This window comes from Globicephala melas, chromosome 11, assembly GCF_963455315.2.
Source record: "Globicephala melas chromosome 11, mGloMel1.2, whole genome shotgun sequence".
Taxonomy (NCBI): domain Eukaryota; kingdom Metazoa; phylum Chordata; class Mammalia; order Artiodactyla; family Delphinidae; genus Globicephala; species Globicephala melas.
In genome coordinates this window covers 94,974,974-94,992,645 of record NC_083324.2, presented here as the reverse complement: position 1 = coordinate 94,992,645, position 17,672 = coordinate 94,974,974, and the positions used below count along the sequence as shown (strand labels likewise).

Genomic DNA, 17,672 nt, shown 5'->3' with positions numbered 1-17,672 from the left:
TTTTTCAGACTCTTTTCCATTATAGATTATTACAAGATATTGAATATAGTTCCCTGTGCTGTACAGTAGGTCCTTGTTGATTATCTGTATATTAGTGTGTATATGTTAATTCCCAAACTCCTAATTTATCCCTCCCCCCTCCTTTTGCCTTTGGTAACCATAAGTTTGTTTTCTTTGTCTGTGAGTCTATTTCTGTTTTGTAAATAAGTTCATTTGTATCCTTTTTTCTTTAGCTTTCACATATAAGTGATATCATATGATATATGTCTTTGACTTACTTCACTTAGTACGATAATCTCTAGGTCCATCCACATTGCTGCAAATGGTATTATTTCATTTTTTGTGGCATAGTAATATTCCTGTGTGTGTGTGTGTGTGTGTGTGTGTGTGTGTGTGTTACCACATCTTCTTTATCCATTCATCTGTCAATGGACACTTAGGTTGCTTCCATGTATGTCTTGGCTGTTGTAAATAGTGCTGCTATGAACACTGGGGTACATGTACCTTTTCAAATGAGACGTTTTGTCTTTTCCAGATATCTGCCCAAGAGTGGGGTTACAGATCATATGGTAACTCTATTTTTAGTTTTTTAAGAAACTTGCATACTGTTCTCCACAGTGGCTGTACCAATTAACATTCCCACCATCAGTGTAGGAGGTTTCCCGGAAAAATTATTAAATGATGTAAAAAACAATAAAGACTTCTGAATGGAAGAAAGAGCAAGCTTTTAAGGCGGCCCGGAGAGGGTAAACATGTCTAGCCTGATTAATCGTCTAGTTCGGGAATAACTGCTTCCAAAGTGAGCCAAAGGTGCGTCAGTCTTGTGCTGGCCTGCAGTCACGAGCAGGTAGGGAAGGCTGAGCTGTTCAGTCTCAGCAGCAAAAACATGCCTCGTGTCTGTGCTGGAAAAGCAGGTCACGTGGCCTATTAGGAAGGAACTGGAACAGGTAACGGCCTTCCCCTCTTACAAGTGGTTTTTAAAAAAGTTCTCCTGTAGGCATTTTTCAATACCCAAGGACAGCCAAAAGGGCAGACAGGAAAAAGAGCCACATTTTCAACACTCGAACAGTGCTGTTTTAAATAACGGATTGAATACCAAACAAATAGGATGAAAGTTCCTAATCTGGCTAATGTCTGTATTTCTCAATATAGTAACATTATTAATGTCAGTGCCTAAGCCTGTATAAATCTGAACCCCTTGTTGTTGGCCAGTTGGAAATAATAATGTAAACAGACTCTGTTGGCCTCATTGTCATGTATCTGAACACTTTGTCAAACTGCAAATATTTAAAATATTTTAATATTCACTCTAAGCCAAAAAATCTTTGCCAAACTAGATACTGAAATTACTCTCTGTTGTGTTGAAATAGGATAGACTATAACCTGATATTTAAAGGTATTATTTGGGAAAAAAAGGAAGGTTGGGATTGAATTTTCCATTATCATTCATTTTCGTATCATTTACCATCATCATTCATTATCATATTTTCAGAGTCATTCTCTTTGCTGTGCTCCATGGGAACACTAAGAATTAGATTGATCTGCTCTGTCCAGATAAGGGCTCCGTTTACTTTTTTCCACTTTGCATAAAAAGCCAAAGGTGGGTTCTGTGTAGAGTTTATTTGTGATGGGTCTTAGAGACTGAGGAGAATTTAGTAAGGGAGAGAGAAAAATAATGTACTAGCTGGAATAATGAAAAATAGGAGTAATAAAAGCTAGAATGAAAACCTACCGTGGTTCAGGAGGTGATGAGTCATTCAGCAGAAGTGCAGCGAGCCTTGAATCAAGGGGGCTTAGCGCTGGTTTTCCTACCTCTGCTGAAAACAAGGAATAAGCATATTGTTCTATTAATTTCATGAATAGCAGGGTAGAGACTTTTCCAAAAGGAGGAGAGAAAGGGCATTAAAGGACGTTTTTTCTTCATGCGGGGGGTGAGGGGTGGGGGGGGTGTTCAGTCTCCGACAGTGAGTTACTGCTACAGGATGGAGGCTCGGAGGGGTTACGTTCACCTCAAAGGGAAGGTGAAATGGGAAAGCATGAAGTAGTTGTATGGGTATGTTAGAAGCCATCATAAGTAAAATATGTTGATCTGTATTAAAAAAAAGCTGGTTGGAAAAATAAAAGGTTGAAGATGAGAACCTTGTAAGTTAAAGAGCTTCATGTTCTTCAGCCAAAACTCTGCTATTTACAAATAGGGGCAAACAACATTCGTTTCCTAGGTGATCTGACAGGCTTAACCTGGCAGGTATAAAGCACTTCTCTGAGTATTAGATGATGTTCTCTGGGTAGTGAAAACCTGAATGCGCTCTAGGTGCCCTTATCCGAACATCATTTGTGCCAGGATTCGAGTGCTTTCCGGTGAAGTTTTAAGGTCTCATCTAAATCAGGGGATGTAGCTTGGCATTTGTTCATTGGACCCCAACATCCTGTTACCAAATCAGACTCAGGGCCCGCTCGCTGGCGGGCAGTAAGGCCAATCTAATGACACCGGGTTGTGGTGAAAGAAAGTGCAGCATTTATTGTAAAGATGCCAATACAAAGAGGATGGGTGGCTCGTTTTCTAAAACCCCGACGGTTTTGGGGGGAGTATTTAATGGGCAAAATTTGGGGTGAGGGCTACAGGGCTTGTGACTTTGTTCTGATTGGCTGGTGGCGAGGTAGCAGGGCGGTGCTCCAGGGATCTTGCCCTCAGCCTGAAGTTACCATCCTCCACCTGGGTGGAGGCCTTAGTTCCTGCAGAAGAACTCAAAGATATTGTTGTGTGTATCCCTTGAGGAAGAACCAGGACCCTGCCCCAAGCCTGCAGTATTGTTTCTAGGCGGTTCCTCCCTTGTTTCTGCATCCCCTCCCTTCCCTGATTAGCAACTGTTTGAACCTGCCCTTTGGAGCTCAGGGAACGTCCAGGAGCCTGAAAGAAACCTATTTCCTACAAACAAGAAAAGGGGGGGGGGCACGGAAAGAATTTGTACCAGGGAGGACCCCACGGGGTCCTGCTCCGTTTCAGCCCTTATGATAAGCACCACGGTGGGAGGAGAGGGGCTGTCACGACGTAATCGCAAAGTCACAGGTCCCAGAGCCTTGCACTTTCAGATCCCCTAGGACTGGAACCCCGGTAAGCTCTTGTTTTAGAAAAGAGAGTGCCGGGGACTTCCCTGGCGGTCCAGTGCTTAAGACTCCGCGCTTCCACTGCAGGGGCTTCGGGTTCAATCCTCGGTCCGGGAACTAGGATCCCGCATGCCTCGCGGTAGGGCCAAAAAAAGAAAAAGAAAAAGAAGAAGAGTAGGGCGGGGCTAGAAAGCATTACAAAAGAGCCCGGTGGATGAGGTTTTTTTTAAAATTTTCATTCTCGTCACTTCAGTCATGTTTTCACTAAAGCGGCATATTTGAGAACGGAGGCAAAATTATACCCCGTGGAGTGTGCTCGAAGAGTCGAGGGACCAGGCTGTGGCTCATCGCCATGAGCAACAAGGGGGTGGGGGGTGGGGGTGGGAGTGCCGGGGGCGGGGAGTGCCGCAGCTTGTCGGATGAGTAGCAGGAAACGGCACGCCTGCCAGAACGCATCGTTTCAACTTTCGTTCTTACTGTATTAATTCTCTGAATGACAGTAACAAGGGGGGGTGGGAACCTTCTGAAATGAAGCAAAAGAGATCTGAGAAACTAAATCTGCAGGGGAAAAGGAGACTAAAACCACAGTTTTAGTGAAACAGCCAGACTTTGGGAGCTGGGAGGCAGAGGGAGGAAAAAAGGCTGGGCTTAAGCAACCTGCTACCGGGATGTAGACAAAGGCGGTTTGAAAGGCAGAGAACGAGGCGGGATCAGTAGCTCTATCAGCATGGGGAGTGCGCCAGCCGCTGGATTCCCGGGATGAAACCGGATGAATTCACAGTGTCTCCTTCAGGGCACGAATTACTGGAGTATGCACCAAAATAAGAACTCAGAGAAAAAAGTAAGTTTGGGAGAGGACTTAGATTTTGACGGTCTTTGAAATCTCCTCTTGGAGGCATGCCTTCATTGATGCGTTACCTCTTTATAGTTTCTGTCTCTTGTGTAATCATTTTTATCGTGTTCTATGTGTTCAATTTTGGGGGCGAGCAAGGCTTCCAGAGGCTAAATAACTCGGACACTTTGATGCTGAGTCAAGTTTGCATATCCTTTATCAGTGGCAAAACACCTTTCCTCTGGAGAAACAAACTCATGATCTATGAGACGTCTTCTTGCAAGGAATACCTGGCTCAAAGCCACTACATCACGGCGCCGTTATCTAAAGAAGAAGCTGAATTTCCTTTGGCATATATCATGGTCATCCATCACAATTTCGACACCTTTGCAAGGCTCTTCAGAGCTATTTACATGCCTCAGAATATCTACTGTGTTCACGTGGATGAGAAAGCGACAGTTGAATTTAAAGATGCAGTGGAGCAGTTACTGAGCTGCTTCCCGAATGCTTTTCTGGCTTCCAAGATGGAACCCGTGGTCTATGGTGGGATCTCCAGGCTCCAGGCTGACCTGCACTGCATCAAGGATCTTGCAGCCTTGGAGGTTCCGTGGAAGTACGCCATCAACACCTGTGGGCAAGATTTCCCCCTGAAAACCAACAGGGAGATAGTTCAGTATCTGAAAGGATTTAAAGGGAAAAACATCACCCCAGGGGTGCTGCCTCCAGCTCACGCAATTGGACGGACTAAATATGTCCACCGAGAGCACCTGGGCAAAGAGCTTTCCTATGTGATAAGAACTACAGCACTGAAACCGCCTCCTCCCCACAATCTCACCATTTACTTCGGTTCTGCCTACGTTGCCCTGTCAAGAGAGTTTACCAACTTTGTTCTCCATGACCCACGGGCTCTTGACTTGCTCCAGTGGTCCAAAGACACCTTCAGCCCGGATGAACATTTCTGGGTGACGCTTAATAGGATTCCAGGTATGTGGGATTTCCTATTTCACGTGAAGGCAACGTGCCATACTTGAAAGGGCTTTTTGAGAGCCAGCTCCTTTTTATTATAAGTAGAAGATGAAAACTGAAATATATAGTTTTCACCTGCATCCTTTATAAACTCTAAACATCTAAAGAATGATGTTCTTTAGAATACAGTATTCTAACCAAGCCAGATAATACCTTTTAGTGGTATTGCTTTGCAGTTCAGCGTGTTCTTTTGCATTCATCATCTTATTAAATCTTTAGCCACAATCGGTATTATGGTTCTCCATCCCCACTGGTGTTCTTTCTTTCCCCCAAATTTGTCAGACTTGCTGTAACCCCAGGGCCATTGCCTTGGCCACTCCCCTGCCTACCCCCAGACCTTCACAGGCTCCCTCTTATCAGCCAGAGGTCATCAGCTCAGAGAAGCTGAGCTGACCACCCCACCTTTTTCCTTCAAAGAGTTTATTATCATCTGGAATATCCTATCTACTTACTTGCGAGGATTTGTTCTTGGCCTCCTCTGTATTAGCTCCGTGAAGTTGGGTCATTTTCTATCTTGTTAACTGCTGTATCCTCCATGCGTAGAACACATAGCACATGCTCCATAAAAATGAATGAATGGCAAAGCATGAGACTTTACTATGGCATCACAGCTGTCTCCCTAAGACCCCGTGAGCGGAGAAATACTTAGACTCATGCATGTACTGTACCACAGGTGTAAAGTTTTAAAAATATATATATTTTAACTTCAGATAAATAATGAGATTCCAGGAGAAGCTCCTTCCTTTCTCATCAAAACAGTTCTATCTGTACTAACGGGCCAGATCAATTATTTTTAAAACTATATAAAACATGATAGGGTTTCGTCTGAAGGAAACAGCGTGCTTTGGATTCAATGAAAAGTACACAATGGATCTCTGATGAACTCGACAGCATTATTATAGCAGGAGAAAAGCAATCATTGTTCTGGTTTTTGGGGGGTTGCCAAGTTGGAAACACTGGTAGGTGCTCTCAGGCTGCAGGGTGGGGCCTGCTGGGCGATAAACATGGCAGCGTTCTCTGGAAAATACCGTGTTTGGTCTCTGAATCCCAGGGTGACTGGCCTGGTGAACAGGGCTTGCTCTCGCACTGTGCAAGCTCTCTTTTCTTGACCTCCCTCTTCCTATGGCCATCTTTTCACCTTTTATCTGTTGTTTCCATCATTGGCATCTAATTGGTGAGCACTAGGTAATTAGAGGCAGATTTTCATATTTAAATATTTATTCCCTTTCTATTTTCACTATTCCCTTAGGATTTATGAAGATTTGACACTAGCCTCGTGGTTCCATAGATGTCGTACTAAAATGAAGGCAGTTCGTAACTTCACAAAAGCCTGAATTGTCGTTTCTTAAAAAGAGAAAAACATGGGTTTGTGTTAGTGTTAAATGTCTGTTTGGTTTGCAGAAGGATGGTCAGTCTTATCAATGTCAAATCAATTTAACAAAATCGAGGAAAAATAATCTCTTACCCCCCATTTTTTTTTCCTTACCCCCTTCTCCTTTCCAGCCCTGGTGAAGTAGTGAGGCAGGAGACAAGACCATTTTTGCTGTAGGTTTGTGGGGTGACTCGCTGGCTTCTACCCTCTCTTAGCGACAGTATGACCCCATATAAATAGCCTCTTGGAATCTCCAATCTCCCCAGCTACAAACTAAGGGCCCCAGGAGCCAAGATCCTCTTCGTTCCTACATATGCCTTTCTTTGCAGAGGACACAGTACCCAGAACCACATAAACACCTAGCAGGCAGCTGTTGAGAATTTGTAGAAAGGCCAAAATGCCTTTATTTATAAATAAGTAAAGTGAGACTCAATAGAAAGTATACTCATAGAGGTGAGTCTAGACTCCATCAATCTTGTTGCCCCTTAGCCTTGGCAAATGCCTTTCATTACCCCTGTAGGAAATCGGGGATGAGAGCTCCGCTGAGAGAACCTCAGTGGTCTGATTCTTCAAGGGATGTTTTTCAGGATAACGTGACATTTCCTAGGGTCTTGCCTCCTTCCTCTGTTACAGTCCAGATGGCATCCTGGTTCAGGGAGCAAGCAGGAAGATATCCTGCTTGTAGGTGGGCCCTTCCTGAATTACAAGTGATTTAAAGAAAACAAGCCATCACATGCTCTAGCCCCAGGGATGGACCTCCCCATCTTCAAAGGCGATACAGAATTCAGTCACATGCTCCAGTCCCTCCAGTGGTTTTCCACTTGAGCGCTCTTTGTGATTTAGGATTTGGTGCGTGAATCTGGTTCTTTATTACCAGACAACCTTTTACCATATCACATCTTCTGTTTTCAGTGTCATGTGTTAAGGGGAAAAGTCCTTCGGTAAATACAGCGTAAACATTTTTGCAAATGTGCGAGTTCAGATGGTGCAGTTCCTTGCCTCCCTCAAAGTTCCTTTCTGTTTTTATCCTAAACATCCTAAATTAAAGTGTTTGTGTTAGAAAGACCCTGCACAGTCATATCAGGCTCCCGGAAACACCCACAAGAGGACCAAGACCAAGAACCTGATTGGTACCCTGTTACTAGGTGATATCAGACAACAAAATGAGAATAGTTTAAAATCAGTGAGACTTGGGAATTCCTTGGCGGTCCAGTGGATCGGACTCCGTGCCTCCACTGCAGGAGGTGTGGGTTTGATCCCTGATTGGGGAAGTGAGATCCCACATGCCTTGCTGCACAGCAAATAAATAAATAAATAGAGACTCAATAGAAAATATACTCATAGAGGTAAGACTAAATCACATATCTTCACACTTTTTTTTTTTTTTATGTTGTCTTTCTATTGAGAAAATGACTTCTCTCTTGGTTTTCAACACTTAAGTTTTTTCCAAACTGCATTAGATATAGAAATGGTGCCGGGCCATGTCCCTTGGGGGCCCCAGTCTCACATCCTTCTTCAGGGGAGGCCAGAAAGAGTGGTTATCATTCAATCCTGTGTGGCTGTGTACAGATGGGTTGTCTAGATTTCTCCCTTCTGGCCATATTCTCAAAGGAAACCCTTCTGGAGCGCAAATTTCTCTCACTCATCCTATAGCGCTTGAGGGTTAGGGTTAGGGTTAGCATGCGGCTCTGTCATATGCACGCTGTACGGATTCTGGTGCACGCTGAGGTTTTCCAACTTCTCCAGTCTTTGTAATCACTGCTGTATGTCACCTTAAGAAAAGCTCCCATATTATTATTCCCATAGCATTTGCTTTGGCCTACCTGCCCCAGGGCGGAGTGCCAGAGACCATTGAGATGTTTTGCTTTAAGTCTTGTGGAATTGTTGAGGATCTGCAGAAGCCTCTGCTGGTCCAGTTTTTTTACAGTCCACTTCCGTGGCTCACTTGTCTTCTTGTCCCACTTTACGGTGGGTCTGTCTCTAAAGAAAAGGCAAAACTGCTCCATGCTTTGACTTCAGCTACGTTTTTCCCCTCTCTGCCTAAGCTTGTTCTTTTGGATTTTTGCTCATGTGTTTCTCTGACCTTTCTCATGCCATGAGGTTTTTGTTCCATAAGAATGTTTTCATTTGCCTCTTCTTTTTTCCATTTTGTATACTTCTCTTTTTTTTTTTTTCCGGAGCCCCTTTGTCAAATAAATTACCTCAACTTCAGAAAGGACCACATGATCACATTTCTTCATGTTTCAATGCTAAAAATAGCTTGTTTCCTACTTTGATTTCTTTTGCTTTTTTAACTTTGTGCCTTACATGTGGACATTCTTTGGGCATGTGTTATGACTCTTTGAGTTGCATGTGACAGAAACACAACTCAAAGTTGCTTAAACAGACCCCAGAACTTACTGAGTCATAGAATTGAGGTGCCCGAGGAGGGCCTCCGAGTAAAGCTAGATCAAGGCTTGGAACGGTATATGCGGGACTCTTTGTCTCTGTGAAGTGACCAACCGTCCCTGTGTGCCCAGGTCTGAGGGGCGTCTTGGGCATGGGACCTTCCATGCTGAAGCCAGGGAAGTCCCAGTTTGGTCTGAACTGGTCACTCTATCTGTGTGTCTGCCTGCCTGTCACTGGGTTGACTTTATTCAGTTTGCTCCTCCCCACATGGTGTCAGAGAGGCTCAGAAGCAGCTCCAGCTGCTTGCTTCTCACAGCCGGCACTCCCGAGAGAAAAGAAAGCTTTTCTTTCCTCATAGTTTCAGCAACAGCTCAGGGAAGTCGTCAGATTGGTCCTGCTCGGTCCAAATCCCTATCCCTAAACAAACCAGGGGCAGGAAGAATGCTGACCAGCTTCTCTTGGGTCACTTTTTCACCCTCGAGCTAAAAGTTCAGGGCAGGCTATGGTGAAGGATGGTTCTTCGCCCGTGATGCCTGCCAGACAAAAGCACACGCCCACTGCAAGGTGGTTCCGGGTCCTGCAGGCAGGGGGGTTTCAGTGAGCATCTCCACCTCGATTAGAAGGACAAGATGTAATGAGGTATACAGTTTTCAGCACTTGGGCAATTATAACTTGGAGAAGACTAATTAAATTACCATTGTGGAAAAGGCATGATCTCAATAAGCATACTTCTCTTCCCTCATAAAAACATTTTATTTTTTTTTTAAAAATTTATTTATTCTTTAAAATAAATTTATTTATTTTTGGCTGTGTTGGGTCTTCGTTGCTGCACGCGGGCTTTCTCTAGTTGCGGCGAGCGGGGGCTACTCTTTGTTGTGGTGCACAGGCCTCTCATTGCAGTGGCTTCTCTTGTAGCAGAGCATGGGCTCTAGGTGCGCGGGCTTCAGTAGTTGTAGTGCACGGCTCAGTAGTTGTGGCACACGGGCTTAGTTGCTCCGCGGCATGTGGGATCTTCCTGGACCAGGGATCAAACCCGTGTCCCCTGCATTAGCAGGCGGACTCTTAACCACTGCACCACCGGGGAAGTCTGTCATAAAAACATTTTAAATAAAATTATATTTTATTTATATATATAAATAATAAGTATATCAATAAATAATTATTAATATAAATGTGATAATTTTATACAAATGTACCTTTATATTTCTTTTTAATAATAATTATTATATTTGGATAGTACTTAGTTTGCAAAGGAATTTCTAACACATTATCTCCTTTAATTCTTACAAGAATTCTATTAAGGGGAGGACTGTTGTTCCCATTTTGCAGATGAGAAATTTAAGATTAAAATAAGTGGCTTGTCCAAAGACAAATATTGCATATACCTAGCAAGAAATAAGAATGAAAAGAGGGAATTCCCTGGCCATCCAGTGGTTAGGACTCAGCACTTTCACTGCCGGGGCCCAGGTTCGATCCCTGTTCAGAGAACTGAGATCCCACAAGCTGTGCAGCACAGCCAAAAAAGAAAGAAAGAAAAAAAAAAGAATGAAAATAAACATCTAGGGGGAAATAGGGGGAAGCAGAGGTGAGATTTATGTGGTAAGCTTAGATTAAATTGAACCTAGTTTTATGAATTCTTCATTTGATTATTGCAATAACAGCAAGTGTTCAGAAGATGAAACTTAGCTAATTCTAAGTCTCATTAAGCTTGGGGAATGATTATATAATTGGACCCACCCAGGAATTTTCTCTCTTGTTCCTTATGTCATCTGGATACTTAGCCCATTTTCCTGAAAACATTGGCTTTTCCGTGCGAGCCGAAGGTACAGGAAAGATCAGGAGAGTAATGTTTACGAACATCTGCCCATGGGTCTGCGTTATCTCAGTTTAATCGTTGCAAGAATCCTGTTGGGTCGGTATCTAAATTCACATTTTACAAGTGTGAGGATGGGATCAGAGGGGCTGAGTGACGTGTCCTGCTCCCAAAGCCGGAAGCACAGTAAAGGAGAGAGTGCAGCGGGCACCTGGGATTCTACACGCTCAGAACTCAACCCAGGCTCGCCTTTGTGTGCCCCTCAATCAACACCGCCCTCTGTTAGCTTAGACCTGCCGGCCGGCTTCTCTCTCCTCAGTTCTCACCACCCCCATCCCTCCAGCCCTGGAGCTTGGTTTCCAGAGTCGAGAGGACCAGGTTGGAATCCTAGCTCCTCCATCGCCAGCCTTGTGACCCGACGACTGGAAAGCCCAGTCTTAGAGTAGCAGTGTAGCGTAGATGTTGAAAGCTCGAACCTGGAGCCAGACTGTCTGAATTTGAATCTCTGCTCTGCCATTTGTAAGCTTTGTGACTGTGGACAAGTTACCTAAATGTGGGAGCCTCCGTTTCTTCATCTATAAAACGGGAGAAATAATGATATTTACATCAAATCTGTGAGGTTTAGATGAGTTTGACCCGTGCCCAGCCCATATTTTGAGTGTTAGTTTTTATTGTTCTTACTGTTATTATTTTCTTCATCTGTAAAATGGATATTCATTCAATAAATTTATTTTATTTTATTTTTTATTGAAATATAGTTGATTTACAATGATTCATATATATATACATATATATGTATATATATATATGAATATATATCTCTATATTCTTTTTCAGATTATTTTCCCTTATATGTTATTACAAAATATTGAGTATAGTTCCCTGGGCTATACAGTAGGTCCTTGTTGGTTATCTATTTTATATATAGTCGTGTGTCTATGTTAATCTCAAACTCCTAATTTATCCCTCCCCCTCCCCCAGTAAATATTTATTGAGCCCTTAGATACTGTGCTGGGTACTGAGAAATAATAGTGAATAAGTACATAATAGTGAATAAGACAAATAAGGCCCCTACTCTCATGGAGTATTCTAGAAGGAGGAGACAGGCAGTAAAAAGTAGACAGATAAGATAATTAGAGATTCTAAGTGCTATGAAGGAGACCAGCAGGCTGACGCAGGAAGGGACCTACTTCTTAGTGGAAGTAGCACATGAACCGCACCTCCAAAATGAGAACAAGCCATCGGAACAAGAAGGAGGTCCCAGGCAGAGGGATGAGAGGTTGCAAAGGCCCTGAGGTGAGCAAGGGCTCCATGTGTTCAGGAGCCAGAAAAGCAGCCAAGGGGGCGGGGGTGAGGGCTGGACCTGGCGTGACGTGGGTGAGGCCCTCGTGTGACGGTCGCGGGGATGCCTTGACCTGGCGGCACCCGGTTCATAGGGTTGTGGGCCGAAGACGCAAGGGGATGTGTGCAAGGGCTCAGCTCCTGCCAGGTACCGGGTAAACGGTTAGTGAATGGGATCTGGCTTTTGGCCTCCTTTCCATGGCTGGTGCCGCCATCCCTCTCTCTCTTCCTCTCTCTCCTACAGTAGCCTGATTTCTTTCTAACCACTTTCCCTGACTCCATTCTCAGCCTGCTTTAGTCCATCCTCCCCAGTGACAGAATGAGCTCGATAAAAATGCGCGTCGGTCTCATGATCACGTCTCTTTCCTTCTTAGAAACCTCCTGCGCATCCCCGTCACGTACAGCCTCACGTCCTAGCCCCTTTGCTGGAAGGGAGCTCACTGCAGTGTGGCCCCTTGACCTCTGCAGCACCTTCTCGCCCTGTGCTCCGCCCCCCATCCCATACCGCACACCAGCTGTACCGGACAACTCGTGGGTCTCAAATGTGCCACTTTCAGCCTCGACTCATGCCAGCTCCCCTCCAGAATGCTCTAGAACGCTCTTCCTCCCTCTCCCTCCTCTGACTGGCACGTGCATTTCTTTGAAGATTCGGCTTAGAGTCATATTCTCTAAAGAGCCTTTCCTCATTCTTGCTCCTGTGGACTCCATCCCCCTGTATCACACTGTACTCCAGTTAGTCTGCAATGCTGTGTTTGTGCTCCTAGTGACCTTCTAGACTGACCTGCAGGGATGGCAGCAGCACCTGCTAATTTCTTCTTCCTCATTCCTAGCACAACGCCTGGCACACGAGCAATGGAGCCCTGGCTCCTTGGTGTCATTCCACTTGCACAAACGCAACTGTTTTCTCTCTCTCTCTCTCTCTCTCTCTCTCTGTCTCTCTCTCTCACATACACACACACGTACACACATGCACACTCACAGTGCATGTAAGTCTAAACGGCCATCCCTCCACCACCCTCCGTTCCACCCAATGAGTCTGGGGTCCACAGTAAGCATGAGGCGGATTCTGCATTCCCATGATGGGTCTTGGTTCCCATGCTCACGAATCTTAAAGATACAGTGTGCATCTCATGACATGGTCCCTCAGCTCAAATTCACTTCTTTATCTGGTGCTCGTAAGAAGAAACCACTATCTGGGCCAAGATTAAAAGGAAAATTGTCAGCATTGGAATTAGGGAGAGACTCTGTGTCATCTTAACACGACATATTCCCAAAGGATTTCTCCAGAGGAATTTTGACTGTATGCTGTCTTCCCTGTACATACTGGCTTTGTAACCTAATCTCCCAGTAGGATATATACCTTCTCTAAATGTTTATTGGGTTTATTGATTGGCTAGTAATTGGCAAAGTATGGGCACAAATTCAGATCATCCTATTTCTAATCTAGTGTTCTGCCCCCATCCTCAATTCAGTGTATAGAATCGCTCTTTTTTTAAAAAAATAAATTTATTTATTTATTTTTGGCTGTGTTGGGCCTTCGTTGCTTAACATGGGCTTTCTCTAGTTGAGGTGAATGGGGGCTACTCTTCGTTGCAGTGCACAGGCTTCTCATTGCGGTGGCTTCTCTTGTTGTGGAGCACGGGCTCTAGAGCGCAGGCTCAGTAGTTGTGGTGCACGGGCTTAGTTGCTCCGCAGCATGTAGGATCTTCCTGAACAAGGGCTCGAACCCATGTCCCCTGCATTGGCAGGCAGATTCTTAACCTGTGCCAACAGGGGAGTCCCTAGAATCACTCTTTTCTAAAAGTTGTTTGTACTCAGAAAAGGCAGATAGGGTAAAAGTGCCACGACGAGACGATTATCTGAAGCCAGCAGCCTTTGGACAATACTTTTGTATGTGACTCAAAGTCACAGAACTTTGAGCAATAACTTCAACATTAAGAAAAAGCTATCATGTGTTGCCAAAAGTGTTAAAGGGCAATGCTTTTATAATCCCTCTTTGGAAACTTATATTGAAATGGATTCTGTTCTTCTTATTTCTTGGTTACCAACTACTGAATTGAGACTTGGGTAACAGCTGATTTTAGAGCCACTATTCTCAGTGAAATGCAGAACTAGGGAGAGTGAAGTTTTCAGTAAACAACCCCTGTGAGTCTTTTCCCCAGTTTGCTTTTTGGCCCTTGCTGTTCTCTCTCCCTTGGTGATCTCACTGGCCTCCAGGCTCATCACCATTCCTGTCCTGATGAATCGTGACCCTGCATCGTGCTCCCAGGCCTTCTCTGCGTTCCTCCCAGGCCTCTGGGCATCTCTTCCTGAGGGCCCCACTGGCACCTGCTCAGGTGCCCCCACTTCCATTGCCCTACTCACCAGAAACCCCCTTCTCCAGAACCTCTGGGACAGGCACTGCTGTCCTCCATGTCAGCCGACGTCTCCTCTTCCAACCCCCAACACCTGATCAGCACATTCTGTACACTGTGTGTGTGATAGGTTTCCAGGGAGTATCACCGATCGGTTCCGGTCATTACTGCTCTAACTCCAGCCCATCCTGCCCATCTCTCAAGTAAATTGTTAGACCCATCCATGCGGTCTCTCTGGCCCAAATTGCCCTCTTCAAAACATCCTAACCCTCGACATATTTTTCTTCTAAGAATAACTTCTCAATTCCAAAAGCTTCAGTGACATTTTTCAATAGCTTATTGAATTATTCAATACAAACATCTCAATGTGGCACGTTGGATGGTTGCATATCCCTGTTGAAAATCACATCAATATCACTGATTAATCAATTCCCATGGCTGCCTTCCCTGAAAGGAACACTCCAGAAAAACCACGCCTTGTATTCCTGCCTTTGGTACATTTTTCTTCTCAGTCTCCTTCCTTGGGTCATTCTCTTCTATTTCTCCTATTTAAATAATGGCCTGAATAGGTCTCCATTCAATGCCTTGTCATTTAGGGAGTGTTTCGTGATTTTTTTTTTTCCCTCTATTGTACATTTCAATGCCTTGTCATTTAGGGAGTGTTTCGTGATTTTTTTTTTTCCCTCTATTGTACATTTCAATGCCTTGTCATTTAGGGAGTGTTCCCTGATTTTTTTTTTTTCCCTCTGTTGTACATTTCAATGCCTTGTCATTTAGGGAGTGTTCCCTGATTTTTCTTTTTTCCTCTATTGTACATTTTGTAAACCTTTGTTGTAACTCCTTTTTTTTTTTGGCTGGACCTCCAGGGAAGTCCCAGTTGTAACTCTTTTATGCCATTCTATAATCTTCTTTGAACTGTAATTATGAATGTGGATATCATATTACCCTGACAACTATTATCTCTTCAGCGTCTTTTACATTTTTGGCAGCTCAACATAGGGCACATCCAGTGGGATAAGAATAAATATTTATTGAACTGGAAATAACTGAAATAACATTTAATATGCCCCTCAGCACGGCTGCCAAGTCAGCTGCAAATCACCCCCTCCACTGCCCCCTTCACCACCACACACACACACACACACACACACACACACACACACAGAGCCTAGATTCCTTTGCCAAATCTTAGTAGGTCAGCTTCAGACAGCATCTTCCAGCATGTTCAGTTTTTCTGGGAATTTTCCTGAAGTCCTTTCTGCCCCTAGTCAACAGCGGTGGCACTGTTCTCTCTCTTCTGTTTTTCCAAAGCATCTTGCTCATCTTGGGAATGCTTCTCAATGCCAAGTTCATCCTGGGGGCAGCACCAGCTCAAGCCAAGGCCCAGCGTCTGTGAGCTTAACCAGTGGGCACCTAACTCTGCACCAAAGAAGTAAAAATAACAGCCTAACATCAGAGGACCCTATTTTAAAGACCAGATCTGGGTTTTTACAGGGCTGCTGCTCTGATGGCAGTAACCCATCATTTGATGAAGCAAATGACCCTGCTAAGAGTTTTAGTGATTTTTTTTCCTGGGTCTTGGAGTGGGCAATTTGCAGTCTTAGAAAGCTACATCCAAAGCAACCATTATAGGGAATTTCCTGCGCTGTGCGGCCAAAAAAAAAAAAAAAAGAAAAAAAGGGAACCCACTAAGTAGCAGTTATATCAGTTACTTTTCTCTTTTTTTCATATTCATTACTTGTATTTTCATCATTACATCATTACTGATTGCTTGACTTTATTTAGATCAAGAATGGTATGAAAGCAATGTGGCATGAACTTAAGGTAAAGAAAGCAAACATTCTGAGAGCCATTTTTTTACATGAACATGGATTATACCATTTAATGCAGACCAAAGGCCATGCAGTTTTTGCAGGTAGGTTTTACTTCTATTCAGATTCTTTTCATGTAGATCATAAAAATACAATACAGTGTGATGAGCCCAATTCAGAAATTACATGCTGCAGCCCATATTAACACTGACAGTTCCTAATAGAGGAAAAGAAAATTAAATTTTCTTTTTTTTATTTTTTGGCTGCGTTGGGTCATCATTGCTGCGTGTGGGCTTTCTCTAGTTGCCACGAGCAGGGGCTGCTCTTCATTGCAGTGCGAGGGCTTCTCATTGCGGTGGCTTCTCTTGTTGCGGAGCACGGGCTCTAGGCGCATGGGCTTCAGTAGTTGTGGCACACGGGCTCAGTAGTTGTGGCTTGCAGGATCAGTAGATTTGGCTCGCGGGCTCAGTAGTTGTGGCTTGCAGGATCAGTAGCTTTGGCTCGCGGGCTCAGTAGTTGTGGCTCACAGGCTCTAGAGAGCAGGTGCAGTAGTTGCAGTGCACGGGCTTAGTTGCTCCGCGGCATGTGGGATCTTCCCGGCCAGGGCTCGAACCCACGTCCCCTGCATTGGCAGGAGGATTCTTAACCACTGCGCCACCAAGGAAGTCCCGACAATTTTCTTGACCTAACTAACCAGTTCTTAATGTGGTTTCTCAACGCCTGTCTTTCATTCTCTGATCTGAATAGTACGTGACATTCTTTCTTGACATGCTTTTGGACAAAGCCATGAGTAGAAAAAGTTTTTTCCCAAGTATGTTTACCTTTTTTGAAAATTGAGATATAATTAAGACAAAATAGTATATCAGTTTCAGGTGTACAACACAATGAGTTAATGTTTGTATATCCTAAGAAATGGTTACCACAGTAGGTCTAGCTGGCATCCATTGCCACGCACGGTTGCAATTTTCTTTTCCTTGTGATGAGACCTGTTAAGATCTACTCTCTTAGCAACTTTAAAAGATACAATAATGTATTATTAACTGCAGTCACCATGCTGCACGTTGCATCCCTATGACTTAGTTATTTCATAACTGGAGGTCTGTACCTTTTGACCCCCTTCCTCCATTTTGCCTAACCCACCTCCACCTCTGGCAACCACCAATCTGTTCTCTGCATCTATGGGGTTTTTTTGTTGTTTTAGATTCACATGTGAGTGAGATCATACCATATTTATCTTTCTCTGTCTGACTTATTTCACTTAATGCCCTTGAGGTCATAAATGGCAAGATTTCCCTCTTTTTTATGGCTGAATGTATATGTGTGTGTGTGTTTGTGTGTGTGTTTTCAATTCCTTCAGATAAATTCCCAGAAGTGGAATTGATGGATCATATGGTAGTTCTGCTTTTAATTTTTTGAGGAACCTCCACGGTGGCTTCACCAATTTACATTCCCAATAACAGTACACAAGGGTTCCCTTTTCTCCACACCCTCACTGACACTTGTTATTTCTTGTCTTTTTTTTTTTTTTTTTTTTTTGCGGTACGCGGGCCTCTCACTGCTGTGGCCTCTCCCATTGCGGAGCACAGGCTCCGGACGCGCAGGCTCAGCCGCCATGGCTCACGGGCCCAGC

General features: G+C 44.1%; 1 protein-coding gene across 3 annotated transcripts in view; it reads left to right on the top strand.

The window, feature by feature from the left end:
• Nucleotides 1–17,672, top strand: part of GCNT2 (glucosaminyl (N-acetyl) transferase 2 (I blood group)) — a 90,093-nt gene that overhangs the window by 28,743 nt on the left and 43,678 nt on the right. Inside the window, exon 1 of one of the 3 annotated variants that reach the window (XM_030881450.2) lies at nucleotides 3,541–4,921. The exons of the other annotated variants lie outside the window; for them this stretch is intronic. Coding sequence (XP_030737310.1) covers nucleotides 4,003–4,921 — 919 coding nt within the window. The 5' untranslated portion in view covers nucleotides 3,541–4,002. Of the gene's footprint in view, nucleotides 1–3,540; nucleotides 4,922–17,672 lie in introns of those variants that run through there. 3 annotated transcript variants of the gene reach the window in all.